General features: G+C 42.5%; 1 protein-coding gene across 2 annotated transcripts; it reads right to left on the bottom strand.

Annotated features, from left to right (window-relative positions):
- Positions 1 to 758: 758 nt before the first annotated feature.
- gprc5c (G protein-coupled receptor, class C, group 5, member C) lies at positions 759 to 18,340 on the bottom strand. 2 transcript variants are annotated; one of them, XM_079261034.1, is made up of 5 exons: positions 18,207 to 18,340; positions 11,294 to 12,317; positions 7,306 to 7,406; positions 4,666 to 4,791; positions 759 to 3,016 (listed from the first exon to the last, which is right to left on the bottom strand). In XM_079261034.1, the coding sequence occupies exons 2-5, from the start codon at positions 12,279 to 12,281 to the stop codon at positions 2,984 to 2,986; spliced, it is 1,248 nt and encodes a 415-aa protein (XP_079117160.1). In that variant the 5' UTR covers positions 12,282 to 12,317; positions 18,207 to 18,340; the 3' UTR covers positions 759 to 2,983. The 2 variants fall into 2 exon arrangements, with proteins under 2 accessions (XP_079117160.1, XP_079117161.1); XM_079261035.1 differs by lacking the exon at positions 4,666 to 4,791.
- Positions 18,341 to 26,010: the final 7,670 nt, after the last annotated feature.

Genomic DNA, 26,010 nt, shown 5'->3' on the forward strand with positions numbered 1-26,010 from the left:
GAGGCTCCAAAAGGGAGTCGGTCCCCATAGACTCCCATGTTAAAAAGACCAACTTCACAGCAGAAATAAACATGTTTACCGCAGGAATAAACATGTTTACAGCAGAAATAAACATGTTTACAGCAGAAATAAACATGTTTACCGCAGGAATAAACATGTTTACAGCAGAAATAAACATGTTTACAGCAGAAATAAACATGTTTACCGCAGGAATAAACATGTTTACCGCAGAAATAAACATGTTTACAGCAGGAATAAACATGTTTACTGCAGGAATAAACATGTTTACCGCAGAAATAAACATGTTTACAGCAGGAATAAACATGTTTACTGCAGGAATAAACATGTTTACAGCAGAAATAAACATGTTTACAGCAGAAATAAACATGTTTACTGCAGGAATAAACATGTTTACAGCAGAAATAAACATGTTTACAGCAGGAATAAACATGTTTACAGCAGAAATAAACATGTTTACAGCAGGAATAAACATGTTTACTGCAGGAATAAACATGTTTACAGCAGAAATAAACATGTTTACTGCAGGAATAAACATGTTTACAGCAGAAATAAACATGTTTACCGCAGGAATAAACATGTTTACCGCAGAAATAAACATGTTTACAGCAGAAATAAACATGTTTACTGCAGGAATAAACATGTTTACAGCAGAAATAAACATGTTTACCGCAGGAATAAACATGTTTACCGCAGAAATAAACATGTTTACAGCAGAAATAAACACGTTTATAGTCTGGTACAAAAATCTATTTTATGTTTAATAGCTTCGGTGTTCATCTCACACCGCTGTGGGGGGAAGTGAATTTTTTTATAATTCATCTGTTTAGATGTTGATTCAGAAATCCTGCATAATTAGGGGCGTGTCCTTTTGATTGACAGGTACTTGATCTCTTGCTGCAAAAAGACACAACAGCAGTTTTTAGAGAGCTGACAGCATATCTTAGCTCAGTTAGCTCAGTGCTTAGCTACAGGCAGGTGGGACTTTGACAGATGTCAATCATCCATTCCGACGCTCACAGCACCCCCCAGCCCCCCTCAGCTCCACCTCTTTGCCCATTTTTTAATTTCATGGGAATGATGAAACATGTGATCCTGCCAAGATGGCGGCGGTAGGAACCGCCCATCGAGCTCTGGGTCACGTCCCGTTATGTCCACTCTGTGGTAGATGTGTACAAGTATCTGGTGCTCACGCTGGATTCTCATCCCACATACAGTCAGCATGTCTAAACTGAACCAAAACGTGTTAATCTGCTTCTGTCAGTTTCTACATGAGATTGTGTCATTTAGATGCAACAATTCTCTCCTCTGGCTGCACGGTGGCGCAGTGGTTAGCACTGTGGCCTCACAGCAAGACGGTTGCTGGTTCGATCCTTGGCTGGTTTGGTCAGTGGCCTTTCAGAAGCCCACCATCCAAAGATGGTGATAAGATAGGTTAATTGGTTACTCTAAATTGCCCCTAGGAGTGAGTGTGGTTGTTCGTTTCTCTGTGTGGCCCTGCGATGGACTGGCGAGCTGTCCAGGGTGTACCCTGCCTGTCGCCCAAAGCCAGCTGGGATAGGCTCCAGCTTCCCCGCAACCCTGAATTGGAATAAGCAGTTCGGAAAATGAATGAATGCGTTGTGCTGTTTACCTGTTCGGTCACACACAACCGGTGAAATCCTCGAGTCAATGGGAAGACTCTAGCTGGACGCAGAACTTCTACATGTCTCTGTGAATCACAGAGCCTGTGATTCCAGCTGCTAACAGATGCACATCTGCAGCGTTGGCTGCCTTAAAGACAAAACCTGACGGCGGATCTGATCGTTCAGCGCGATTAGTAACAAACGGACGTCTGCTGCCGACACTTATCAGGAACTGCTTCTTTTCTAAGCTGACCGAAGCATGTGAGGACCATAACATCACCAGGCCTGTTTTGGATGACAGTTGCTACGGTGACCACTGATGCGTCCTTTTCCAAACGCTCCCTGTAAGACTGTTATTGTTCCGACTCTGAAATCTGTCGGTTTCTGCAGCAAGCTGCTGAAAATCAGGTTTAGCTGAGTCAGCCCTGATGGCTTTTAGTCCTTGCCTGCATAAAACACAATAAATTAAATTAAATTACAATAAATCTGACATTTTATTCAATTTAGGTCTGATTATATCATTTCATCCATCCGTTTCTATGGTATAAAGTGGATCAGTGGTTGTGGTTCCAGAACATCCTTAGTCGTTACAGATAATTAATACAGAGATTGTAGGCCTTTTCTTTTCGCACATGTTTTTATCTCCTACATATTCACCTAAACAAAGATTTAGATCCAGATTTTCAGAAATGTGACGACAGAAACGTTCAGGAGAAGTTCCACTGAGCAACACGAAGCCTGTGACAGAGACACATCTCCGTCTGCTTGATTGTTAAAACTAATCTAAAATAATTAAATAGCACATAAAAGTACTTTAAATAGAGTTAAATATTCACAATCATACAATACTCCGAAATCAATGATGCTTTAACAGCAAAGTATTTGAGTTCATTCAGTTTGTGGGAATTTTTTTGCAGCGATCTTTAACATCATTGACAACCCAGATAAAAAACACATTAATTATCAGAATTAAACTTAACATTACTGGAAATGAAGCAGGTTTCTTAATAAGGTTGTGTTGTCCTCAAGCCAAGCAGAATAAAAAATGAGCCTGTGTAGTTATGGACTAAATATCCTGTGAGTTACCGATATCGTGTGTTTGAGTCCAGCTGAGAGCTCAAAGTTCACCGTCAGCAAATGGTGACTGCAGCAAAAAGTCTTTGTTCTGAAGCGAGGCTTCATTCCTGCGCTTTTCATTTCCAGCCGCGCCCGGACGACTATCAATGGAAGGTTTAACTGGTCTCCATCAGAGGGGGGTCCTGCATGTGGTCCGAGGGTTCCGCTTAGAGCCAGCTTAAGGAACCAGTCAGCAGGCGGAGGTGAGGAGAGCCGGGGTGCGTTCACCACTCGGATATCCGGTTGAGGCCATGTCCCTGGACAAGAGCAGACAGAGGGGAGTCGTTGATTAGCGGCAGAAAATGAACCTTCATCAGGTTAAAAACTAACAGTAAAACATCAATTCTGGAGGTTTGAAAAGTGGCTCGAATGTTGCAGCAAAAGTTGCTCCTTTATTCAAAATGTATATAATATTGGATATGGATCAATGAGGGAGTAAGTTCACAAAGACCGCATTGTTGTGGTCAGATCCATTGTGGTTTTAAGGTTTTAATATGTAAATATGTAAATTACAAATATGTAAATGAAATGGAAAATGACAAAGATAAAATCATTTAATAAAGATAAAATATTAAATGAAATATAATTTATATAATAAACTATCAAATATTAGTAAATTAAAATTGTACCAACTGTTTATAAAATTAAATAATAAATAAATAAATAATATATTAAATAATATAAAAAATGATTCAGAAATAAATTCAATAAATGTTTATATATTGTGTATATATATATTGTTTATAACACAATAAAATATGAAAATATGTATATAAAAATAATAAAATTACATAAAAACATGACAGGTTATGGAAACAGCAAGTTTTTCCTCAGATTTCAGTTTATAAATAATTTATATCTTTTTTTAAAATACTTTTTTAAACATCCTAATAATGCAAGTGTACCTCTTTACAGTAGAATAAAATAAAAAATGGACTTTTTATTATCTGCAGGTTATGATGCTGTTATTTTACTGGTCGGTCTCACCAGACATCACACTGCTCTGCATGTAGCCCCTGAACTAAAATATACCTCGAGACGTCTGATTCAGAGGGAACTTTCCTGAAAACTTATTCCAAAGCTGAATAACGTTTTGGAAACACGCGCCAAGATTTTGCATTTAAACTCTAATTTAAACTCTTTATTTACTCCAAAGCTAAACATCCACAACAGCTTATGTATTAACATGCTAACGTTTTTATGACAATTGAAAGCTAATCATGCTAGCAGGAACAAAACATTGACATACAGTTAATAAACATCAAGAATAATATAGTTCCATTTAAAGTAGTTATAATTTAACAGCCAGTAATAACTAAACTGATCAGTTAGTCATGCTAACAACATTTAGGTAAAGTTAAATATAGATTTTATTAATACCACATTTCCTAATGATCACAGGTGCTTAAAACCGTTTCAGTAGGGAGAACTGCATAAATCCTGCCGTGTAAATCTAATCTGCCGTTTCAGGCATGACGCTTCGCAGGGTTAGCGTCTCACTGCAAATTAAATCACTACTATGTTTTTATTTAGAGCCACTTTACAAACCTTCATGCCAAAGCTTCTTCCTTTTAAAGAGAAAATCAAACTTTTAGACAGAGAAGAAAAACCAGAATAAATCTAAAATGAATTCTTGTGTAATGAAACGACAGAAGAAGTAAAGTTTTAGTCGGTTTTAAGTAGAATATTGCACAGAGGAGGCATGAGATACCTTGACAGAGTGGACGCCACAAGGTAAGAAGAAAAAAACAGATCCAGACAAAGAAGTGATTCATGGTTAACTGGCAGGAGTTGCTATGGATACGGCGGTCGAGAGGCCGACATGCTCAGAGGCAGGGAACAGAAAAGCATCTGGAGGCAAGCAGGTGATAAGAAGAAGGAAGCGAGGCGTCGGGGTTCAACCTACGCTCGTCTGTGTGTGTGCAGTGTTCCCAGCCCCGTTGTGTGTGGAGGGAGTGCTGCTCCCGCTGTTGGCTGCAGAGCCAGTGGAAGCTCTGGGAATGATCATGTCATAGGACTGGTCCGGCGGGCGCTGCGTGAAGTCACAACACGGCCATGACTAAAACAGTTATGGAGGGGCTCCAACTCAAACTGCCTCTCCCAGCTCTCCCAGAGCTCCCATTATCATTTTGCTCTATGGGACAGTTTGTCCTCAGTCAGGTGGACAAACAGATATAAAGGTTTCTATTAAAATTGAATTAATTTCCATTTATATTTTTCTGTTTAAGCAGAAAGAAACCAGTCATTTACAGAGCAGAGACAACATTACAAAAGAAAACATATGTATATTTATACACACACACACAGATAAAACATTTACAGAAGGGAACATTTATAGAAGAAACAGATAAACATTTGTGTTTTATTGTTTAGCCAGACCGGTTGTAAAAGAAGGAAAGCTAATCTCAAATTCATTCATTCATTCATTCATTCATTATCCTAATGGCTTAGTCTGATGAAGGGTTGCGGGGAAGCTGGAGCCTATCCCAGCAGTCTTTGAGCGAAAGTTGGGGTACATCCTGGACAGCTCGCCAGTCCATCGCCATATTATTATAATTATTATAGTAATCTAAATTTACAAGGAGCCAACGGCGAGAGGCCACAGAGTTCCAGTCCGCTGGATCCAGGAGGCCGATGATCTTCCAGCTAGACTGGTTTCTCTTTGGGACATCAGCTACCTGATTCTGGCAGCGTTCTGCAGGTGTAACAAGTTCATCTTGAGTCCCCTTTAATATAAAACAGGGGTGCCCAAGTCTGGTCCTGGAGATCTACCATCCCGCTGTTTTTAGGTGCAGCCCTTCTCCAACAAACCTGGATCAAATAAGTGGCTTGTTAGCAGGTCTCTGCAGAGCTGAACAACATGCAGAAGAGGAGTTCAGCTGTTTGACACAGCTGTGCTGGACAGGGGTTGCATCTAAAGGTTGCAGGATGGGAGATCTCCCCTGATATAAAGGATCTCCGGAGGAACCACAGATAATGCAGCCAGAATGAGTTGCCTTTTACCTTCCTAAAGTTTAGCTTTGATCCAAAAGTAAGAAATTACGGTTCATCCAAGTGTCTGTGTTTGGAAGACCAGTTAAAACGTCCCTCACCTACTGGTTTATTAGATAAATAGAACTGTGCATCATCGGCATAGCGGTGAAGCTGGATGCCATGTTTCCTGGTGATATTTCTATAGAGGGAGAACACATCTGATCCAGCTCCAGAACCCTGTGGAACGCCATGACTAGTCCTGGTATGTAAACACCATTAACATGAACTAAATGGAAACATCTGACTTCAACCAAACTGGAGCAAAAACCTGGATCGGAGTGGTACGATGTAGTCTTTAATGCCTCTTTTCCATCAGTATCAGCTTGTCTCAACTTCACTCATCTCAGCTCGGTCCGGTTTTTAGTACCAAGTACTAAAGGGGGCGGGGTTTGTGTGAAAGCACTGTGACGTCAGTATTGTGCACAACAAGCTCTCTTAACAACACAGGACCTAGAGGCCACCTGCTACTTGGTCTGCCGCTTGCTGGTCGCTGACCATAAATCGTCTCCATCTGCTGGAACCACTTCCAGTCTCGTCTGTCTGGTCCACTCTGACCATCGTGGTCCTTGACCTGCCGATAGTCACTTTGGAGCTTTTTCAGCTTCTCTTGACACTGCTGAAAACTCCGTTGCTAGCCGTAGACATTGAGTCGGAAAGCTCTTGATAGATGTTTTCATTTCGTGTCGCTCCATCTGGTTCCCTCTGTATCCTTTCCTCAGCAACCAAAGAAACGTCTCCACCTCAGTGTTGGACCACGGAACAGACTTTTGTTGCGCCATTGCTTGTTGTAATGTAAACAACTTGGAGTCGCTCTTCCAGTGATGTCACTCCCTGAGCTCTGATTGGCCGCGCCCCTGACCAATAGCAGCATGCAGTCTGGCGACGTCACACACAACCCGACTCAGCTCGCTGAGAAACCTGGGCTGAGGAGTTACTGGTACCAGTTAACTGGGACAAAAGCCGCGTGGAAAACCCTCCAAACCGAGCCGAGGCGAGTTAAGCTGAGACGAGCTATGCTGACGGGAAAAGGTCTTTAAGATGCCGAGGCCTCACATGACCTGCACACGTGTCCACACGGGTTACAGATAAAAACTTCAATGTTGACATTTTTTATGATTTCTTGACATTTTCTCTTTAGTTCGATAATAAACATGATTAAGACAAACTTCTTGTTCATTTAGCATAAAAACAACCGTACAGTCCCGACAACACTTTGCAGAGTGACAACCTCACGTGTCCTGTGACACGTGTTGCTTTGAACACGCCACTGTGAGTGTCGTCCTCCTCTGGTGTGGGTTATCAGTGTTTGTTTTGCTTGGCAGCAGCTTTGCCCTGATTAACCCACACCTTGCACACCATTCACACTGTAGTCACTCATTTGTTTTTGTGTAAATTCGCCATTAAAAGTCGCATCAGGAACTGTTAGCAGGGTCCTCATTTCCATTCTCATTTGCCTACAGGAAGAAAAGGCTGTTTGTGTGTCTGCTGCCTGACTGTAAACTTTTATACTCACATTCGTGACAGCTTTGGTGATGAGAGCCAGCTCAGTGGGCTGGTAGACCGAGCTGCGCACCTGGCCGCTGTAGCCGCTGTAGGGAGAAACCGGCTTGGAGCCTGTCACGGGAAAACATATCATCATTCATCTTTTAGACTGTAAACATCTGAGTATCGGATCGCATCCCTGCCACACCGTGGTCTCCATGGAAACAGCGGAGCGACAGGGAGTGGCGTTTCAGGTGGGAAGCTGGTGTGTGATACAGCTGTCAGGGATGCTTTGAGACAATCATTAACAAGCGAGTTAGGAGGTTTACTCCCTCTGAAACACTGAAAACTGCAGGAGCTGCTCACATGTGTCAACGTCGATGCAAACAAATGCTCCTTACACGTCAGCAAAGATTAAAGAGAAACGTTTTTTTAACTGTACGAGGCGGTAAAGATCAAATTAAGTCAAATTTTCCTGGTCAGAAAAACAACAGAAGTAATGGATAACAAAGTGCTGAAACCAAAAGCCAACATCCTGAAAATAACTTGAAGTTTGTTGATGTCAGACTCAGAAAATGTGTCCATGAACAGCGGAGGAATTCCAGATAACCGCTGCCTTCCTGGCGATGGCGTCTCATCTCAGCAAGGTCAAGCAGGACCCTGCTCTAAAAATACAAACGCATTAAATCTGCTGGAAATTCAGGAAAATATTTCCAGCAACAACACGCGCTGAAGGTAAATAATCCTAAAACACGTAAACAAACCTGCATGGATGGAGGTGTTCAGGAGCAGCTGCATGACTGTGGGAACCGTAGCAGCGTCACTCAGGGGAAAAACACAGAACTTTCCTTTAATTTCAGAGGAATACCTGTGTGTTTGTGACTTCAGGTGTTTGAGTTCAACACAAAGCTGGCAAGTGGGTCTGACCTTAATGAATCCTAAACTCCTCTCACACCTTCAGATATCTGTAAAAACTCTAAATTTAGGCGGTAAATCGTCGTTTAACTGAACTAATCAGACATGCTGGACGGCGTCGGGCAAAGAAATCAGATTTTTCACCCTTTCATTGGAAGAAAAAAGAGCAAAAAGAAAGCTTTGCCGCCCTGCGATGGACTGGCGAGCTGTCCAGGGTGTACCCTGCCTTTCGCCCAAAGACTGCTGGGATAGGCTCCAGCTTCCCCGCAACCCTTCATTGGATTAAGCGGTTAGGATAATGAATGAATGAATGAATGAAAGCTAATTCCTTGCTAACAGCCACATTTATCACGATCAAAATAAAAACTCAATGAATTTCCATTAAACTGTGAAACGAGGGAAAGGAATTCCCAAAACGTTCTTATTTAACACCACGTCTGACTCAGTTCAGCAACGACAGCGGAACTTTCCAGGATATTAGCCGCTACATCACGTTGTCTTCATCATCATCATCACAGGAAGTGATCAGCCGGTAGGTTTTTACCTGAGCTGCGTGGCTCGGGTCGTTAACTTTACGTTTTACTTTAACATTACCAATGAGCAGGTCATGATAAGCAGAGTAAGTGGAGAGATAACCTGCTGGATGCGGCTGATGCGTCACCTGTCGCAGGTGGACGGATAGACAACGCTCGGCTTCAGTTTGCTCACAAACTTTCTTTAGTCCTTTACTTGAACAAATGTTTACTTTACAGGAAACACTGAAAGTACCTCCAGGGAGAGAGCTGTCATGAAGGAGCGGCGTCTCAGCTAGAAATGTTTGTCCAGATCATAGACCGTATATAAAAGATGGGCGGAGCCTCCGTGACGTCTCCCGTAGGTTTCTGAAGAGCTGAATTGATACTCGGTGGGCGGTTCCTACCATCACCATCTTGGCAGGGGCATGTGTGTCGTCTCACCCGGAAAATACAAATATGGTCAAAGAGGGGGGCTGTGAACGTCATGGTGGATGATTGACATCGAGCGAACTCCGAGCTTGACAAGCTAAGTCATGTTGTTAACCGGCTAAAAACCGCGGTTGTTCTACGTTCTTTTGACTTGAAGCGGGATATCAGGTACCTGTCAATCAAGAGGACACGCCCCTAAATATGCCAAATTTCGAGAATAAACTTTTAAACAGGCGAGTTAGAAAAAAATTCAGGTAAACCTGACTTATTAAACCGAAAATGGATTTTTGAACCGGGCTGTGAACATGTTTATTCCTGCTGTGAAGTTGGTCTTTTTAACATGGGAGTCGATGGGGATTCACTCTGTTTTGGAGCACCTAGTGGATGAAGGGGGAACTGCAGTTTTATACACTTCTGCATGCGAAACTAAGAAACGACAGCTTTTTTCTGAACTTTAAATCAGTGTAAACATGGATAACTGAGTCATGTAGCTCCAACTATAAAAAATTTAGTTTCTGGGATTAAGGACCAAATATTCCAACCCTGCTCTCTCCAAACTGGTAGCCTGGACATCTCAGAGGTCAGAGTTCGACCACCGTCCTGAAGCCTGAATAGGTGAGCAGTTGCCTTCGTGTCTACATGATGCTGTGGATGTAAAACGAGGATTTTATTAGTCTGAAAATGCCTGAAGCAACGACAAGCTGACAGTCTCCATGCTTCTCGATGGGTTTCGATATACCAGCTTGACACCGACAGACAACGATGCAACTGGGAGCAGCTTTCCTGGGAATTCCGCCGTATTATTGAACACTTCCACGTTACTGCTTTTGCATGATGACAAACAGATAGAAGCACAGTTTGAGTCTCTGTAAATGTGCCCGTCTCCAAGCGTTTACCTGCCTCGATCATTGCATTAGATTCACACGTTTACGTGCACCTTCTATGGTCTAACATGCACTTCTTTCCTTGCATCGTGTAAAGCTGCTCATTGACATTTGATCACTTTGAGCCTGTTTTCAGGTCTGACTGAAGACGTTTCAGCTCCAAAGCGTCACTGTTGGATGTGCAGGGTTTGATTCTAACTAGTAACCATCACCATGGCAACCTTCTTGCTAATAGAATGTTTGTTAGTGTGTATTTAAACAGCAAACATGATGTTTTAACCAGGTTTTAATCGAACAACCTGTCCATCACATTGATAAACCTGTGTGTGACTACACACCCTGGAGAAGGCGTAAGCCGACATGTGTTGGTGAATTCGTCAATGATTCATTTTTATTAAAGGTTTTTAACCGCTTTGAGCTTCTGGAGCTGCATTATTCTGCCAGTTGTTTGGATTTTAATCCTTTCCTCGTGTTCAAGTGCTCCCTTCCAGCACACCTGTCATCTCTTCTTCTTTCTTCTTCCTCTCCTAAACCTGCCTGTTGATTCAGCTGATGGTTCATGTACCACCACATAAGGACCCCATGCAGCTGCAGAGCGGCTCTCTGAGCCTTTAAACGCAACAGAAAAGGTGTTTTTTCAAACTGACTGACGAAACGTCATCATGAAACTAAATGCAAATGAGAACATGTTGATTATTCATCTGATAAAACCATAAATCACATCAAATATGGACATAAAAAGAATAAAAACCTTCCTTTGAACACAGCACAAACCCAGTGAAGCACGTTGGACCATGAGGAAGATGAAAACATGATTCATAACTTTGTCTCTGCTTTAATGCATGATGCTGTTAATCCATGAACAACCTTTGTAGTTTGGGAGGTTTCACACCAGTTAACTGATGAGCTTTTCATCGACGATAAATGATGAGTCCTCATCTTCGTCCTGAATGTTTTGAATCATTAACTTAGAAAAACTTTCTAATAAAGGAGAGTCCAAGCAGAGAAGCTTTTAGACTCGTCTTTTACAGAGAATAAACACTCGTTTCATATCAGTTGGAAGTAAAGAAACGGCTAAGAGAGCCATCATGTCCAGTCTGGTAGCTGTGAAAGAGTCAGAGGGCAGCTTAGAGAAGGAAAACTCTGCGGGACAGAAGGCAGCTGTTCTGCTGAGGGAGGATCAGATGTTCTGATGCCTTTCGGCCATGTCTGCTGAGTCACCTCTCACTGTGTCACCAAACTAAACCGTTTGGCCTGGACCATGTGGGTTACGTACCTTGGCTGGGCTCGTCCATGGAGAACGCCTTGTTTTCCACGAACATATTCTGAGAGCTCTGCTCCTTCAGGATGGTCTCGTATCCGACGCCTCTGCTGGAGTACGTGTTCTCTGCCGCGTCTTGTTGGCTGTCGTCGCCAACGGTCAAGCAGCAGATCTGAGGGATGGTGAAGAGGATGAGGAACACCCAGGCGTTTGACGCCAAGGCGATGGCCAGAGTCGGGTCGTCCCACGTCGGACCTCCAGACCGCTCGTTCCCAAACACGTACATGACTGTCCACGCCACCCAAATACACACAGAGAGGAGCGATGTCACAAATAAGAGAGCGCCGTCTTTCCTCCACTGAGTCTTTTTTCCTGCCATGATGAAGAGACTTGCCAGCAGAACCGCCAGGATCAGGGTCATCACATAGATCAGCGCCATGACAAAGTCCTGGTTGGCGATGTTGCACGGCGTGGCTGTGGCTCTGCTGGTCGGCGCTGTGGCGTTCAGCGGACCCAGCGGGTGGCGCACTATCGTAATGATCAGCCACTCTGTGTTGATGACCACCTCCACCAGCCACAGCCCCAGCGCCCCCAGACACAAGACCCAACCCCGCGGGCCGCGGTCCCGCCGGGCCAGGATGTTCAGCCTCACACACTGCATCAGGAGGCAGGAGAAGCAGCCTCCAAAAAACACGCCGAACAGGAACCGCCGCGATGCGCAGGTGGCAAAGTCCTTCCCCACGATGAAAGCAAACGTCAGGAAGAAGAGGCCGGTGGTGAAGATCTGGAAACACGCATGGAGACCCACAGAGCTCTTAATGTTGGAGTTTTTAACGAAGGGCAGGCTGCCGAGAAGCGAGATGAGGAGCACGAAGGAGAAGACGACTCCAGCCGCCGCGAAGGTCTCCACCACGACGCCCCACACGGCGCTGAGGTCACACAGGTTGGAATAGAGCGAGTCCACGTTGGAGCCGCAGCCCTTCGGAGTGCCGTTGGAGGCCATGGAGGCTGGATGGGTTGTGCTCGGACTCTGACGGACCTGTGCAGACGGACAAACAGGCGGTTGAGAAAAACCTCCAGAGGTCTGATGCTGACAAAGACTCAAATACGTCAGAAAAAATACTTCAGATTGCTCAGGTCGACACCCTGTTGTCCAAATAATACACCCACCGAGTCAGCACACACACACACACACACACACCTACATAATGTTTCCTGTTGTTCAAATAATACACCCACCGAGTCAGTACACACACACACACACACACACCTACATAATGTTTCCTGTTGTTCAAATAATACACTCACCGAGTCAGTACACACACACACACACACACACACACACACACCTACATAATGTTTCCTGTTGTTCAAATAATACACCCACCGAGTCAGTACACACACACACACACACACACACACTGATATATGACGTAATGTTTATGGGATAAAAGTCACCAAAAAGCTTTTTATCGTCACGAAGAGCTGAAAAGGAAGCAGAAAGCGTCTCCTACCCCCTGAACCCCCCCCCCCCCCCCCGGGAAGGCGGGACTGGACGCTTTCTGACTGACATTAATAATTAAACAGAATTTATTGACATATGTCTGCGGATCAATAAGGTGAAAGTGCATTTAGCGTGTAGATTAAACTGTAGCTACATTCAATCAGAAGGTGAAGTTTTTAGATGATTTATGTAAAAAAGATTTTGAGAACAGCAACGCACAGTCCAGCTCTTGTCATTCTGCGCCGTCAGTCCATCGGTTCGTCCCGTGGGATCCGGTTACAGACCTGAGACCAGCCTCACAGCCAGATCAATGCAGGCGCTGTCACACAATCACAACAGGGATCTTTCTAGAACAGACGTTTCACTTCCACATCAGCCCACATTTGGTTGCTTCTGCGGGAACGTCCAGGTGTAACAAAGCACAGGTTTGTTGCTCTCATCGGCCTTAAATCTCACACAGTCCTGACCGAGTTGAAGCGTTTCAGTACTGCAGCTCCGCAGAGCTCAGGGACCGAAGGCTTCACAACGTCACTGAAATATTTTAGATGCTAAAGGAAGAAACACAAAGCTGATTTTCATGTCTCTAAAAACAGATTGATTTTTCACATAAGTGACATAGCAGCAGCCAGAAGCAGAAAACAGTGAAGGTTCAGACCAAGGACCTTCAAACTGCTGTTTTTCCCCTGAAACGGCTGCAAAAAGACAAAAAGACAGACTTTCCCATCATTTCTGTTATCAGTGAAGTGATGCTGATTTTCAGGACATAAAGTCTGACATCAGCCAACTTCTCTCTAATACGGAGGAAACAGTTCAGTTCTCATTATTCTGCATGCTGCATAAGTCGGCCTTATTTACTGTACATGTAAATACTGCAAACCTGACGGTGTTCAGAGTGAAGCATGCACACGTTCAGCAGAGTAAGCGGTGTAAACAGTGCAGAGGGCATGCACTGGATGCCCAGATGGCCAGTCTGGTGATGGTCTGATGTCAAACTTCACCCAAACGACAATGCATTGCAGACAGCAGCACAGACGGCATTGCAGATGGCAGTGCAGACGGCATTGCAGATGGCATTGCAGACGGCAGCGCAGACGGCATTGCAGATGGCAGTGCAGACGGCAGTGCAGACGGCAGAGCAGACGGCAGTGCAGATGGCAGTGCAGACGGCAGTGCAGACGGCAGAGCAGACGGCATTGCAGACGGCAGCGCAGACGGCATTGCAGACGGCAGAGCAGACGGCAGTGCAGACGGCATTGCAGATGGCATTGCAGACGGCAGCGCAGACGGCATTGCAGATGGCAGTGCAGACGGCAGTGCAGACGGCAGAGCAGACGGCAGTGCAGATGGCAGTGCAGACGGCAGTGCAGACGGCAGAGCAGACGGCAGTGCAGACGGCAGCGCAGACGGCAGAGCAGACGGCATTGCAGACGGCAGCGCAGACGGCAGTGCAGACGGCAGAGCAGACGGCAGAGCAGACGGCAGAGCAGACGGCAGCGCAGACGGCATTGCAGACGGCATTGCAGACGGCAGAGCAGACGGCATTGCAGACGTCTGTCCCATTTACCAAAATCAGACCAGCCTGGATTATTGTTCCATACGATCATATCCTGTCTGTTTATTTGTTCACAGGCCCGTCGGCGCTGCCGACCTCAGGAGGAGCTGCAGGTCAAACGTGGACCATTAAATACTGCTTCACACACTTTTACACACATAAAGTACTAAAGATAGCAGCATGTCAACTGCAGGAGCTGAAGTAGATCTTTTCTATGATCCAAAGATTTCATCAACATCATCACAGGAGAAAGAATTTCCAGAGGAGAAACTTCACCCTGAGATCTGACTTTAGGAGGAATTTGCATCTTTTGGAGGATCCAGAACCTGCAGCTGGAAACATCGGATTCATCAGGTCATCGCAGAGTTTTATGACTTCAGGTTGATCTGAGCCGACGTAACACAGAACACGCAGAACAAACATGAGAGAAAAGATCTGGACGGCTTCAGTTTCTGTTGGTTAAGGTGTGCCAGCTGACATCATCCTCCCTGTCATATATCAGCTGTAATAACTGGATCTTATCCTGAAGGAAGCGAATCAGCGCTGATTTACTGGTCTTTTCCCAGTCTCCACCCTGATGTCAAACACACACACACACACACACACACTTAGCTGATGTCACAGCTGTAGTGTTTGACTGTGTGTGTTCATATTATATAAAAAGATCATTGTTCCTGCAGCTGTTACTAGGAAACAACGCAGGTTTGTTTCTTCTTCATGGATTACTGTGTGTCAGTGATGCTGCTTTGACCTCACTGGGAAAACCGGCCAATCAGAGCAGGCGTTTCGGAAGGCGGGTCAAGTCAACGTGAATTAACATGAATGAAGGGTAAGAATGAACCAGGTGTTGCTAACCAGATGAACCTGGTCGGCATCAGAGGGATCACCTCTGAAAAGGTGTTTTCAGTTTACTGCTCTGCCGTAAGAAGTATGTTGCCAAGGAGGAAAGACATCAGCAACGATCTAAAGCTTGTTCCGTCCTCCACGAGAACAAGAACTGAGTTCTGTCTCTCAAGGCTGTTCTCGTCAGGTCCATCCATCCTCCAGGAGAAGCAGGTCTGCAGCGGGGAGGGGTCACTGCGGGGGGCGATGTCTGCTTTATGTGCCATGAACCCGGTTGTTTCCTCCACCAGGTTATGTTTTTCCCTCCATCTTTGTGTCAAGATAACTCCAAAGGTTACGGACAGATTTTTATAAACATTTCAAGAGTTGTTGGAAATGTGAAAATGAAGAACTGATTAAATTCTGGAGGTGATCCGGATCACCGTTTGGATCCAGGAACGTTTTAAAAGGATTCTTTAACATTGTGCTTGGCGGAGGTTTCCGCTCTCCGACTTTCTAGTTTCATATTTAACGAATAACTTTGTCGGCAGTGGGGCGGGTCGCGCACGCGGCTGGATCCGATTGTTTTAATGCTACATGTAAAAATGTTGGTACTTTCTCACCACCTCGATCAGCTGTTTTATCAAAACGATCCGTTTTACCTGCAGCAGTAAAAACGCAGAGGCAGCAACTCCGCTTCCTGCTTTCTCTGTCTTAACCACGCCCACCTCACATGTCCGACCAATCACACGATACTTCTCGGAGCCCCGCAAGAAAAAAGTTCTGCCAGCCCGATGTGTCGAGAACTGTCTTCAAACACGTCCGCGAGAACAAAATGACATCATTTTCTTCTCGAGAACAAGAGAAAAGTTCTGGCTTCTTGTGGAGGATGGAACAGGCTTTAGAGAAGCATCTCTTGCTGCTCATCACTCTGGGAAGGTAATAAGGTTAATCCTACTGTACGAGGAGTCCATCATTCTATGGAGAGAAAGTTTATTCCCAGGTAGGAAACATCCAGACGGCTGGACGTGGAGTGGACGTCTCAGTAAGGTCGGGGTGTGAAATGCTCCGAAAAACTGTAAAAAACCCAAAAGTCACATCTAAGACAGCTTATGACAAGTACAATTAGAAAGACTGGTTCCATCTGGCATGTTTGTAAAGAAAGTCTTTTCTCTCTCTTAAACAAAGAAAACACGGCAGCACGGTTCAGGTCTGCAGAGCGGGAACTATGTCCTCTGGACAAACCCAACCAAAGCAGAGGAGTTCAGTCAGAATGCATCAACTGTCGAGCACGGTGGTGGAGGGCTGATGATGTGGGCTGGTTCTGCAGGTCCTGGACACCTTGCAGGAGCATGAAGTCATCTGGATACCAGAACAGATCTGAGTTCATCTGTTTGACAGCTTCAGTTTGTCTGAAACTGGCCGATAAAACAGGAAAAGACAGTAAATCTGCCACAGAATGGCTGAAAAAGGAGGAAATCCAGGAGTCCAACTGAACTCCAACAGTCCTCAAACTGATTCTAACACTGAGGCTTTGCACAAATAAATGCTACAAACCAAAAGAACCAGCGTAACATTGTACAGAACAGTGAACCAGGATTCCTCAAGAAAGATCCGCCAGACTCGTGACATCAGACAGAAAACAGTTCCTTCCAGATGTTGCAGCTGAAGCTGGTTGGACGGGAGGCTGAATCCCGGCGTGGAAAGAACGAAGTTTGTTGTTTATGTCAGGTTGTATTTAAACCTGGTAAACTCTAAACGTTTTATCTAATACTGTCAAAGTTTTTACTACAGAAAGAGCAAAATGTTTTATTTATTCTTTTACACAAAACAACGTCGGATGGAAGCAGGTTTCACCGGGTTCAACGGGCTGAATCGTTTGTGACAAAGTAATAAACAACAACACTCCGTGGTGACCACGCTGCTTTATTCCAGGGTTTCTCAGCCCAGGTCCTCGGGAACCCAGGTCCTCGGCGACCCTGGTCCTCGGGGACCCAGGTCCTCGGGGACCCTGGTCCTCGGGAACCCAGGTCCTCGTGGACCCAGGTCCTCGGCGACCCTGGTCCTTGGGGACCCAGGTCCTCGGGGACCCTGGTCCTCGTGGACCCAGGTCCTCGGGGACCCAGGTCCTTGGGGACCCAGGTCCTCGGGGACCCTGGTCCTTGGGGACCCAGGTCCTCGGGGACCCTGGTCCTCGGGAACCCAGGTCCTCGGCGACCCTGGTCCTTGGGGACCCGCGTCCTCGGGAACCCAGGTCCTCGGGAACCCAGGTCCTCGGGAACCCAGGTCCTCGGGAACCCAGGTCCTCGGCGACACTGGTCCTCGTGGACCCAGGTCCTCGGCGACCCTGGTCCTCGGGGACCCTGGTCCTCGTGGACCCAGGTCCTCGTGGACCCAGGTCCTCGGCGACCCTGGTCCTCGTGGACCCAGGTCCTCGGCGACCCTGGTCCTCGTGGACCCAGGTCCTCGTGGACCCAGGTCCTCGGCGACCCTGGTCCTTGGGGACCCAGGTCCTCGGGGACCCTGGTCCTCGGGAACCCAGGTCCTCGGCGACCCTGGTCCTTGGGGACCCGCGTCCTCGGGAACCCAGGTCCTCGGGAACCCAGGTCCTCGGCGACACTGGTCCTCGTGGACCCAGGTCCTCGGCGACCCTGGTCCTCGGGGACCCTGGTCCTCGGCGACCCTGGTCCTCGGGGACCCTGGTCCTCGGGAACCAGGTCCTCGGGGACCCAGGTCCTTGGGGACCCAGGTCCTCATGTTTTCCATGTCTTACTCAGCGTTGCCAGGTTGTACTCAGAAACCCACATAAACATTCTCAGATCTGTAAAATCAACATTTTAAACTCGTCACTTTGGATTTAAATGATAAAAAACTTGACATGATCAGAACTTTCCCTCTGACTTTTCTCTAGTCAGTGTGAATGAAAAGTCCACTTTCTTCCCGTTTCCAGACCCAGCTGGAGTCCAGAGGCTAAAAGCAGTGAACAACAAACCAAAGCTGAAATCATTCTGCGGTAAATGTGCAGAAAGGTGTGCGCGAGGCGCACCTACCTGGATGTCGGCTGCAGACTTCTCCAGCTGTAAACACGAAGTGCAGTGGGACAGGAAGCATCCGCAGTGAAAACAGTTCCTCAGAGATCCGCAGCGGATTGATACTGACGCCGCGCGCGGACAGGAAACTTTCCAGATCCTCACGCGCGTTTCTCCACGACGTAAAACTCCCGATCCACTCCAACTCTCTCTCTCTCTCTCTCTCTCTCTCTCTCTCTCTCTCTCTCTCTCTCTCTCTCTCTCTCTCACACACACACACACACACACACACAACTACGATAAAATAATATTAAAATATTAAAAATCACAAATATTCCCATCAGACATGAAATAAAAGTTCTGGACTCAGTCTACAAGCTTTCTGTGAATTATTTTCATCAGATGATGGATAAAATCTTCCTTTAAAAGACAAAAACAGATTTTAAAACGTGCCAGTCCGATCCAGGGGCGCGTCTAGACTTTTTGTGTGTGTGTGCCAGGGCACTGGTGGGGTGAAGGAACACATGTAATGAAACATTTCTATTGGATAGTTTGATTTGTCATCATCCAATCCGATAGAAGCATAAAAAAGGACAGAAATAAAGAAATCAAGTTGGAGAAAGAGATGAGAGGAGTTCGGGTAAAACTGCCTGGAGAAAGCTTGCAGTCCAGGCAGGAGGCAAGATGGAGGATGGATTAGCTGCTGATGGGAAAATCTGCAAAGTTCAGTGGTGTGTCTTTAACTGCAGCTTGACTGAACTGTGCATGTTAATGTATGGACTGAGACACCCCCTCCTAAAACACTCCTGTTAACTATGCAGGAAAAAAGCTTTCTTTTAAACCATTTCCTAACCCTAACCAGGTGACGTCGCTGCCTAAACCTAGCCAGTCACAAAAACAGCTTTGTTTCAGATTTCCTCTATTGTTCTTTGTTTTTCTTTCTTTCTTGCTTTTATTTGAAACAATGTTTCTTATTTCCGAACACGTTATAGTCTCTGTAAAGCACTTACAGTTGCCTGTTGTTCAGTTGTGCGACATAGATCGACACGCCTTGCTGAACTCACACGGATGGTTGTTGTCTGGATGTTTTACGCTGTTGGGGTCAAGGACACAAAACTTCTAAAATAATCACATGAACAACCCAATTTACACAAGCAGCTTCTCCAGCAGGTTTCAAATGCAGTTCATGTAAAATATCTCTCTAATGTGACACTTTTCAGATGAAATGAGATTCTTCTGCTTGCTGAAGAACCTTTAGTTGAACTTTGCAGATTAATTTCTTGTTCTCGGTTTTCTGTCTTCTATAATTACAGGATAACTTTAGTTAATCACTACAAGGAAATGTTAATCCAGATCAAGGCTTGTAAATCCAGCATTTAAACAGGACCTCCGCTCCACATGGCTGATTTTATAATCCAGAACAAATATTCTGTGACTCTCTTATTACAATTTCTCTGGTTTTATTTGATATATTTAACTGCAAGAAAACATGTTTTAATTGTGAAAATGAAGAAAAAAATTCTACAAACTCTATGTGGATACTTGTTTTTCCGTAATATTTAATTTAAACATGTATGTTCTGTTTTAAGGAGACACAGTTCCAAACGGTAGCATGTTAAAATGTTCTATATCCAGCGCTCAGACACCAACACCAGTCCTCATTTAAAGCATTTGATCGAGTCTTTTTACACATTTTACCAAAAGAAAGGCCCCGTTAAGGGAAAGGATTTACCCAGAGGTGCAACTGCTTTTAAAAATCTTCGACTGGGAATTTTTACAGGAATTTTCTGGCGTTACTGGACCTTCATTTCATCTTCTTTAGGACAACTTCAGCCAGTTGAAAATAGGACTGGTGAGCAGAGACATCTGCTGGTGGAGAGGAGGAATCTGGCTCCACACTGCAGCAGAAAAATCTGAAAAACTGTGTTTTTTCTGTTGGACAAATCCCAAAAAAATTATACAAGTCAGTTTCTATAGAATATTTTTATTTTGTATCTATTTTGTAATCAATTTCAATAGAACAGATAAAACAGAATTTGATTAAGAGTCAAATAAATTTAAAGATAAAGAAAAGTGTCTTTGTACATGTCTGACGCAGTAATACGATGCAGTAATACGATGCAGTAATACGATGCAGTAATACGATGCAGTAATACGATGCAGTACTACGATGCAGTAATACGATGCAGTAATACAATGCAGTAATACGATGCAGTACTACGATGTAGTAATACGATGCAGTAATACGATGTAGTAATACGATGCAGTAATACGATGCAGTAATACGATGCAGTAATACGATGTAGTAATACGATGTAGTAACATGATGCAGTAATACGATGCAGTAATACGATCCAGTAATACGATGTAGTAATACGATGCAGTAATACGATGTAGTAATACGATGCAGTAATACGATGCAGTAATACGATGCAGTAATACGATGCAGTAATACGATGTAGTAACATGATGCAGTAATACGATGCAGTAATACGATGCAGTAATACGATGTAGTAATACGATGTAGTAATACGATGTAGTAACATGATGCAGTAATACGATGCAGTAATACGATGTAGTAATTCGATGTAGTAATACGATGCAGTGATAAAATGTAGTAACATGATGCAGTAATACGATGTAGTAATACGGTGCAGTAATACGATGCAGTAATACGATGTAGTAATACGATGCAGTAATACGATGCAGTAATACGATGTAGTAATACGATGCAGTAATACAATGCAGTAATACGATGTTGTAATACGATGAAGAAATACGATGCAGTAATACGATGCAGTGATAAAATGTAGTAACATGATGCAGTAATACGATGTAGTAATACGGTGCAGTAATACGATGCAGTAATACGATGTAGTAATACGATGCAGTAATACGATGCAGTAATACGATGTAGTAATACGATGCAGTAATACAATGCAGTAATACGATGTTGTAATACGATGAAGAAATACGATGCAGTAACATGATGCAGTAATACGATGCAGTAATACGATGCAGTAACATGATGTAGTAATGTGATGTAGTAATACGATGTAGTAATAATAAGTAGAAAAATTATGTAGTAATACGATGCAGTAATAGGATGCAGTAATACCATGTAGTAACATGATGCAGTAATACGATGCAGTAATACGATGCAGTAATAAGATGCAGTAATATGATGTAGTAATACGATGCAGTACTACGATGTAGTAATACGATGCAGTAATACGATGCAGTAATACGATGCAGTAATACGATGTAGTAACATGATGCAGTAATACGATGCAGTAATACGATGCAGTAACATGATGTAGTAATGTGATGTAGTAATACGATGTAGTAATATTAAGTAGAAAAATTATGTAGTAATACGATGCAGTAATGGGATGCAGTAATACCATGTAGTAACATGATGCAGTAATACGATGCAGTAATACGATGCAGTAATACGATGCAGTAATATGATGTAGTAATACGATGCAGTAATACGATGCAGTAATACGATGCAGTAATAGAATGTAGTAATACGATGTAGTAATACGATGCAGTACTACGATGTAGTAATACAATGTAGTAATACGATGCAGTAATACGATGTAGTAACATGATGCAGTAATACGATGCAGTAATACGATGTAGTAATACGATGTAGTAACATGATGCAGTAATACGATGCAGTAATACGATGTAGTAATTCAATGTAGTAATACAATGTAGTAATATTAAGTAGTAATATTATGTAGTAATACGATGCAGTAATACGATGTGGTGATAAAATGTAGTAACATGATGCAGTAATACGATGTAGTAATACGATGCAGTAATACGATTTAGTAACATGATACAGTAATACAATGTAGTAATACGGTGCAGTAATACGATGCAGTAATACGATGTAGTAATACGATGCAGTAATACGATGCAGTAATACGATGCAGTAATACGATGTTGTAATACGATGCAGAAATACGATGCAGTAACATGATGCAGTAATACGATGCAGTAACATGATGTAGTAATGTGATGTAGTAATACGATGTAGTAATATTAAGTAGAAATATTATGTAGTAATACGATGCAGTAATAGGATGCAGTAATACGATGTAGTAACATGATGCAGTAATACGATGTAGTAATACGATGCAGTAATACGATGTAGTAACATGATGCAGTAATAAAATATAGTAATACGATGCAGTAATACGGTGCAGTAATACGATGCAGTAATACGATGTAGTAATACGATGCAGTAACATAATGCAGTAATACGATGTAGTAATACGATGCAGTAATACGATGCAGTAATACGATGTAGTAATACGATGCAGTAATACGATGCAGTAATACGATGTTGTAATACGATGCAGAAATACGATGCAGTAACATGATGCAGTAATACGATTTAGTAACATGATGCAGTAATACGATGTTGTAATACGATGCAGAAATACGATGCAGTAACATAATGCAGTAATACGATGTAGTAATACGGTGCAGTAATACGATGCAGTAATACGATGTAGTAATACGATGCAGTAATACGATGCAGTAATACGATGTTGTAATACGATGCAGAAATACGATGCAGTAACATGATGCAGTAATACGATCCAGTAACATGATGTAGTAATGTGATGTAGCAATACGATGTAGTAATATTAAGTAGAAATGTTATGTAGTAATACGATGCAGTAATAGGATGCAGTAATACGATGTAGTAACATGATGCAGTAATACGATGTAGTAATACGATGTAGTAACATGATGCAGTAATAAAATGTAGTAATACGATGCAGTTATATGGTGCAGTAATACGATGCAGTAATACGATGTAGTAATACGATGCAGTAACATGATGCAGTAATACGATGTAGTAATACGATGCAGTAATACGATGCAGTAATACAATGTAGTAACATGATGCAGTAAACGATGCAGTAATACAATGCAGTAATACGATGCAGTAATGTGATGTAGTAATACGATGCAGTAATACGTTGTAGTAACATGATGCAGTAATGCGATGCAGTAATATGATGCAGTAATACGATGTAGTAATACAATGTAGTAACATGATGTCGTAATACGATGTAGTAATACGATGCCGTAATGTGATGTAGTAATATGATGTAGTAATACGATGCAGTAATACGATGTAGTAACATGATGCAGTAACATGATGCAGTAATACGATGTAGTAATTCGATGTAGTAATACGATGTAGTAACATGATGCAGTAATAAAATGTATTAATACGATGCAGTAATACGGTGCACTAATACGATGCAGTAATACGATGTAGTAATACGATGCAGTAACATGATGCAGTAATACGATGTAGTAATACGATGCAGTAATACGATGCAGTAATACAATGTAGTAACATGATGCAGTAAACGATGCAGTAATACAATGCAGTAATACGATGCAGTAATGTGATGTAGTAATACGATGCAGTAATACGTTGTAGTAACATGATGCAGTAATGCGATGCAGTAATATGATGCAGTAATACGATGTAGTAATACAATGTAGTAACATGATGTCGTAATACGATGTAGTAATACGATGCAGTAATGTGATGTAGTAATATGATGTAGTAATACGATGCAGTAATACGATGTAGTAACATGATGCAGTAACATGATGCAGTAATACGATGTAGTAATTCGATGTAGTAATACGATGTAGTAACATGATGCAGTAATAAAATGTATTAATACGATGCAGTAATACGGTGCACTAATACGATGCAGTAATACGATGTAGTAATACGATGCAGTAACATGATGCAGTAATACGATGTAGTAATACGATGCAGTAATACGATGCAGTAATACAATGCAGTAATACGATGCAGTAATGTGATGTAGTAAAACGATGCAGTAATACGATGTAGTAACATGATGCAGTAATATGATGCAGTAATACAATGTAGTAATACGATGCAGTAATACGATGCAGTAACATGATGCAGTAATACGATGTAGTAATTCGATGTAGTAATACGATGTAGTAATATTAAGTAGTAATATTATGTAGTAATACGATGCAGTAATACAATGTAGTAACATGATGCAGTAAAGGATGCAGTAATACAATGCAGTAATACGATGCTGTAATGTGATGTAGTAAAACGATGCAGTAATGTGATGTAGTAAAACAATGTAGTAATACGATGCAGTAAGACGATGTAGTAACATGATGCAGTAATATGATGCAGTAATACAATGTAGTAATACGATGCAGTAATACGATGTAGTAAAACAATGTAGTAATACAATGCAGTAATACGATGTAGTAACATGATGCAGTAATATGATGCAGTAATATAATGTAGGAATACGATGCAGTAATACGATGCAGTAACATGATGCAGTAATACGATGTAGTAATTCGATGTAGTAATACGATGTAGTAATATTAAGTAGTAATATTATGTAGTAATACGATGCAGTAATACAATGTAGTAACATGATGCAGTAAAGGATGCAGTAATACAATGCAGTAAAACGATGCAGTAATGTGATGTAGTAAAACGATGCAGTAATGTGATGTAGTAAAACAATGTAGTAATACGATGCAGTTATACGATGTAGTAACATGATGCAGTAATATGATGCAGTAATACAATGCAGTAATACAATGCAGTAATACGATGCAGTAATGTGATGTAGTAAAACGATGCAGTAATGTGATGTAGTAAAACAATGTATTAATACGATGCAGTAATACGATGTAGTAACATGATGCAGTAATATGATGCAGTAATACAATGTAGTAATACGATGCAGTAATACGATGCAGTAATTCGATGTAGTAATACGATGTAGTAATATTAAGTAGTAATATTATGTAGCAATACGATGCAGCAATACGATATACTAATTCGATGTAGTAATACGATGTAGTAATATTAAGTAGTAATATTATGTAGTAATACGATGCAGTAATACGATGTAGTAACATGATGCAGTAATACGATGTAGTAATACTATGCAGTAATACGATGTAGTAATACGATGCAGTAATACGATGCAGTAATACGATGTAGTAATACGATGCAGTAATACAATGCAGTAATACGATGTTGTAATACGATGAAGAAATACGATGCAGTAACATGATGCAGTAATACGATGCAGTAATACGATGCAGTAACATGATGTAGTAATGTGATGTAGTAATACGATGTAGTAATATTAAGTAGAAAAATTATGTAGTAATACGATGCAGTAATATGATGCAGTAATACCATGTAGTAACATGATGCAGTAATACGATGCAGTAATACGATGCAGTAATAAGATGCAGTAATATGATGTAGTAATACGATGTAGTAATACGATGCAGTAATACGATGCAGTAATACGATGCAGTAATACAATGCAGTAATACGATGTAGTAACATGATGCAGTAATACGATGCAGTAATACGATGCAGTAATATGATGTAGTAATACGATGCAGTACTACGATGTAGTAATACGATGCAGTAATACGATGCAGTAATACGATGCAGTAATACGATGCAGTAATAGAATGTAGTAATACGATGTAGTAATACGATGCAGTACTACGATATAGTAATACAATCTAGTAATACGATGCAGTAATACGATGTAGTAACATGATGCAGTAATACGATGCAGTAATACGATGCAGTAATACGATGTAGTAATACGATGTAGTAACATGATGCAGTAATACGATGCAGTAATATGATGTAGTAATTCAATGTAGTAATACAATGTAGTAATATTAAGTAGTAATATTATGTAGTAATACGATGCAGTAATACGATGTGGTGATAAAATGT

This window comes from Telmatherina bonti, assembly GCF_933228915.1.
Source record: "Telmatherina bonti genome assembly, chromosome: 21".
NCBI classification, from domain to species: Eukaryota; Metazoa; Chordata; class Actinopteri; order Atheriniformes; family Telmatherinidae; genus Telmatherina; species Telmatherina bonti.

What these genes read in the sequence shown, in the direction of transcription:
- gprc5c (XM_079261034.1), bottom strand. Translation starts at nt 12,281, where the DNA reads ATGGCCTCCAACGGCACTCCGAAGGGCTGCGGCTCCAACGTGGACTCG. An exon ending in TCACCAAAGCTGTCACGAAT is followed by an intron (nt 4,792 to 7,305) that starts GTGAGTATAAAA and finishes GACTTCACGCAG; the next exon opens with CGCCCGCCGGACCAGTCCTA. An exon ending in CTGCACACACACAGACGAGC is followed by an intron (nt 3,017 to 4,665) that starts GTAGGTTGAACC and finishes GCTCTTGTCCAG; the next exon opens with GGACATGGCCTCAACCGGAT.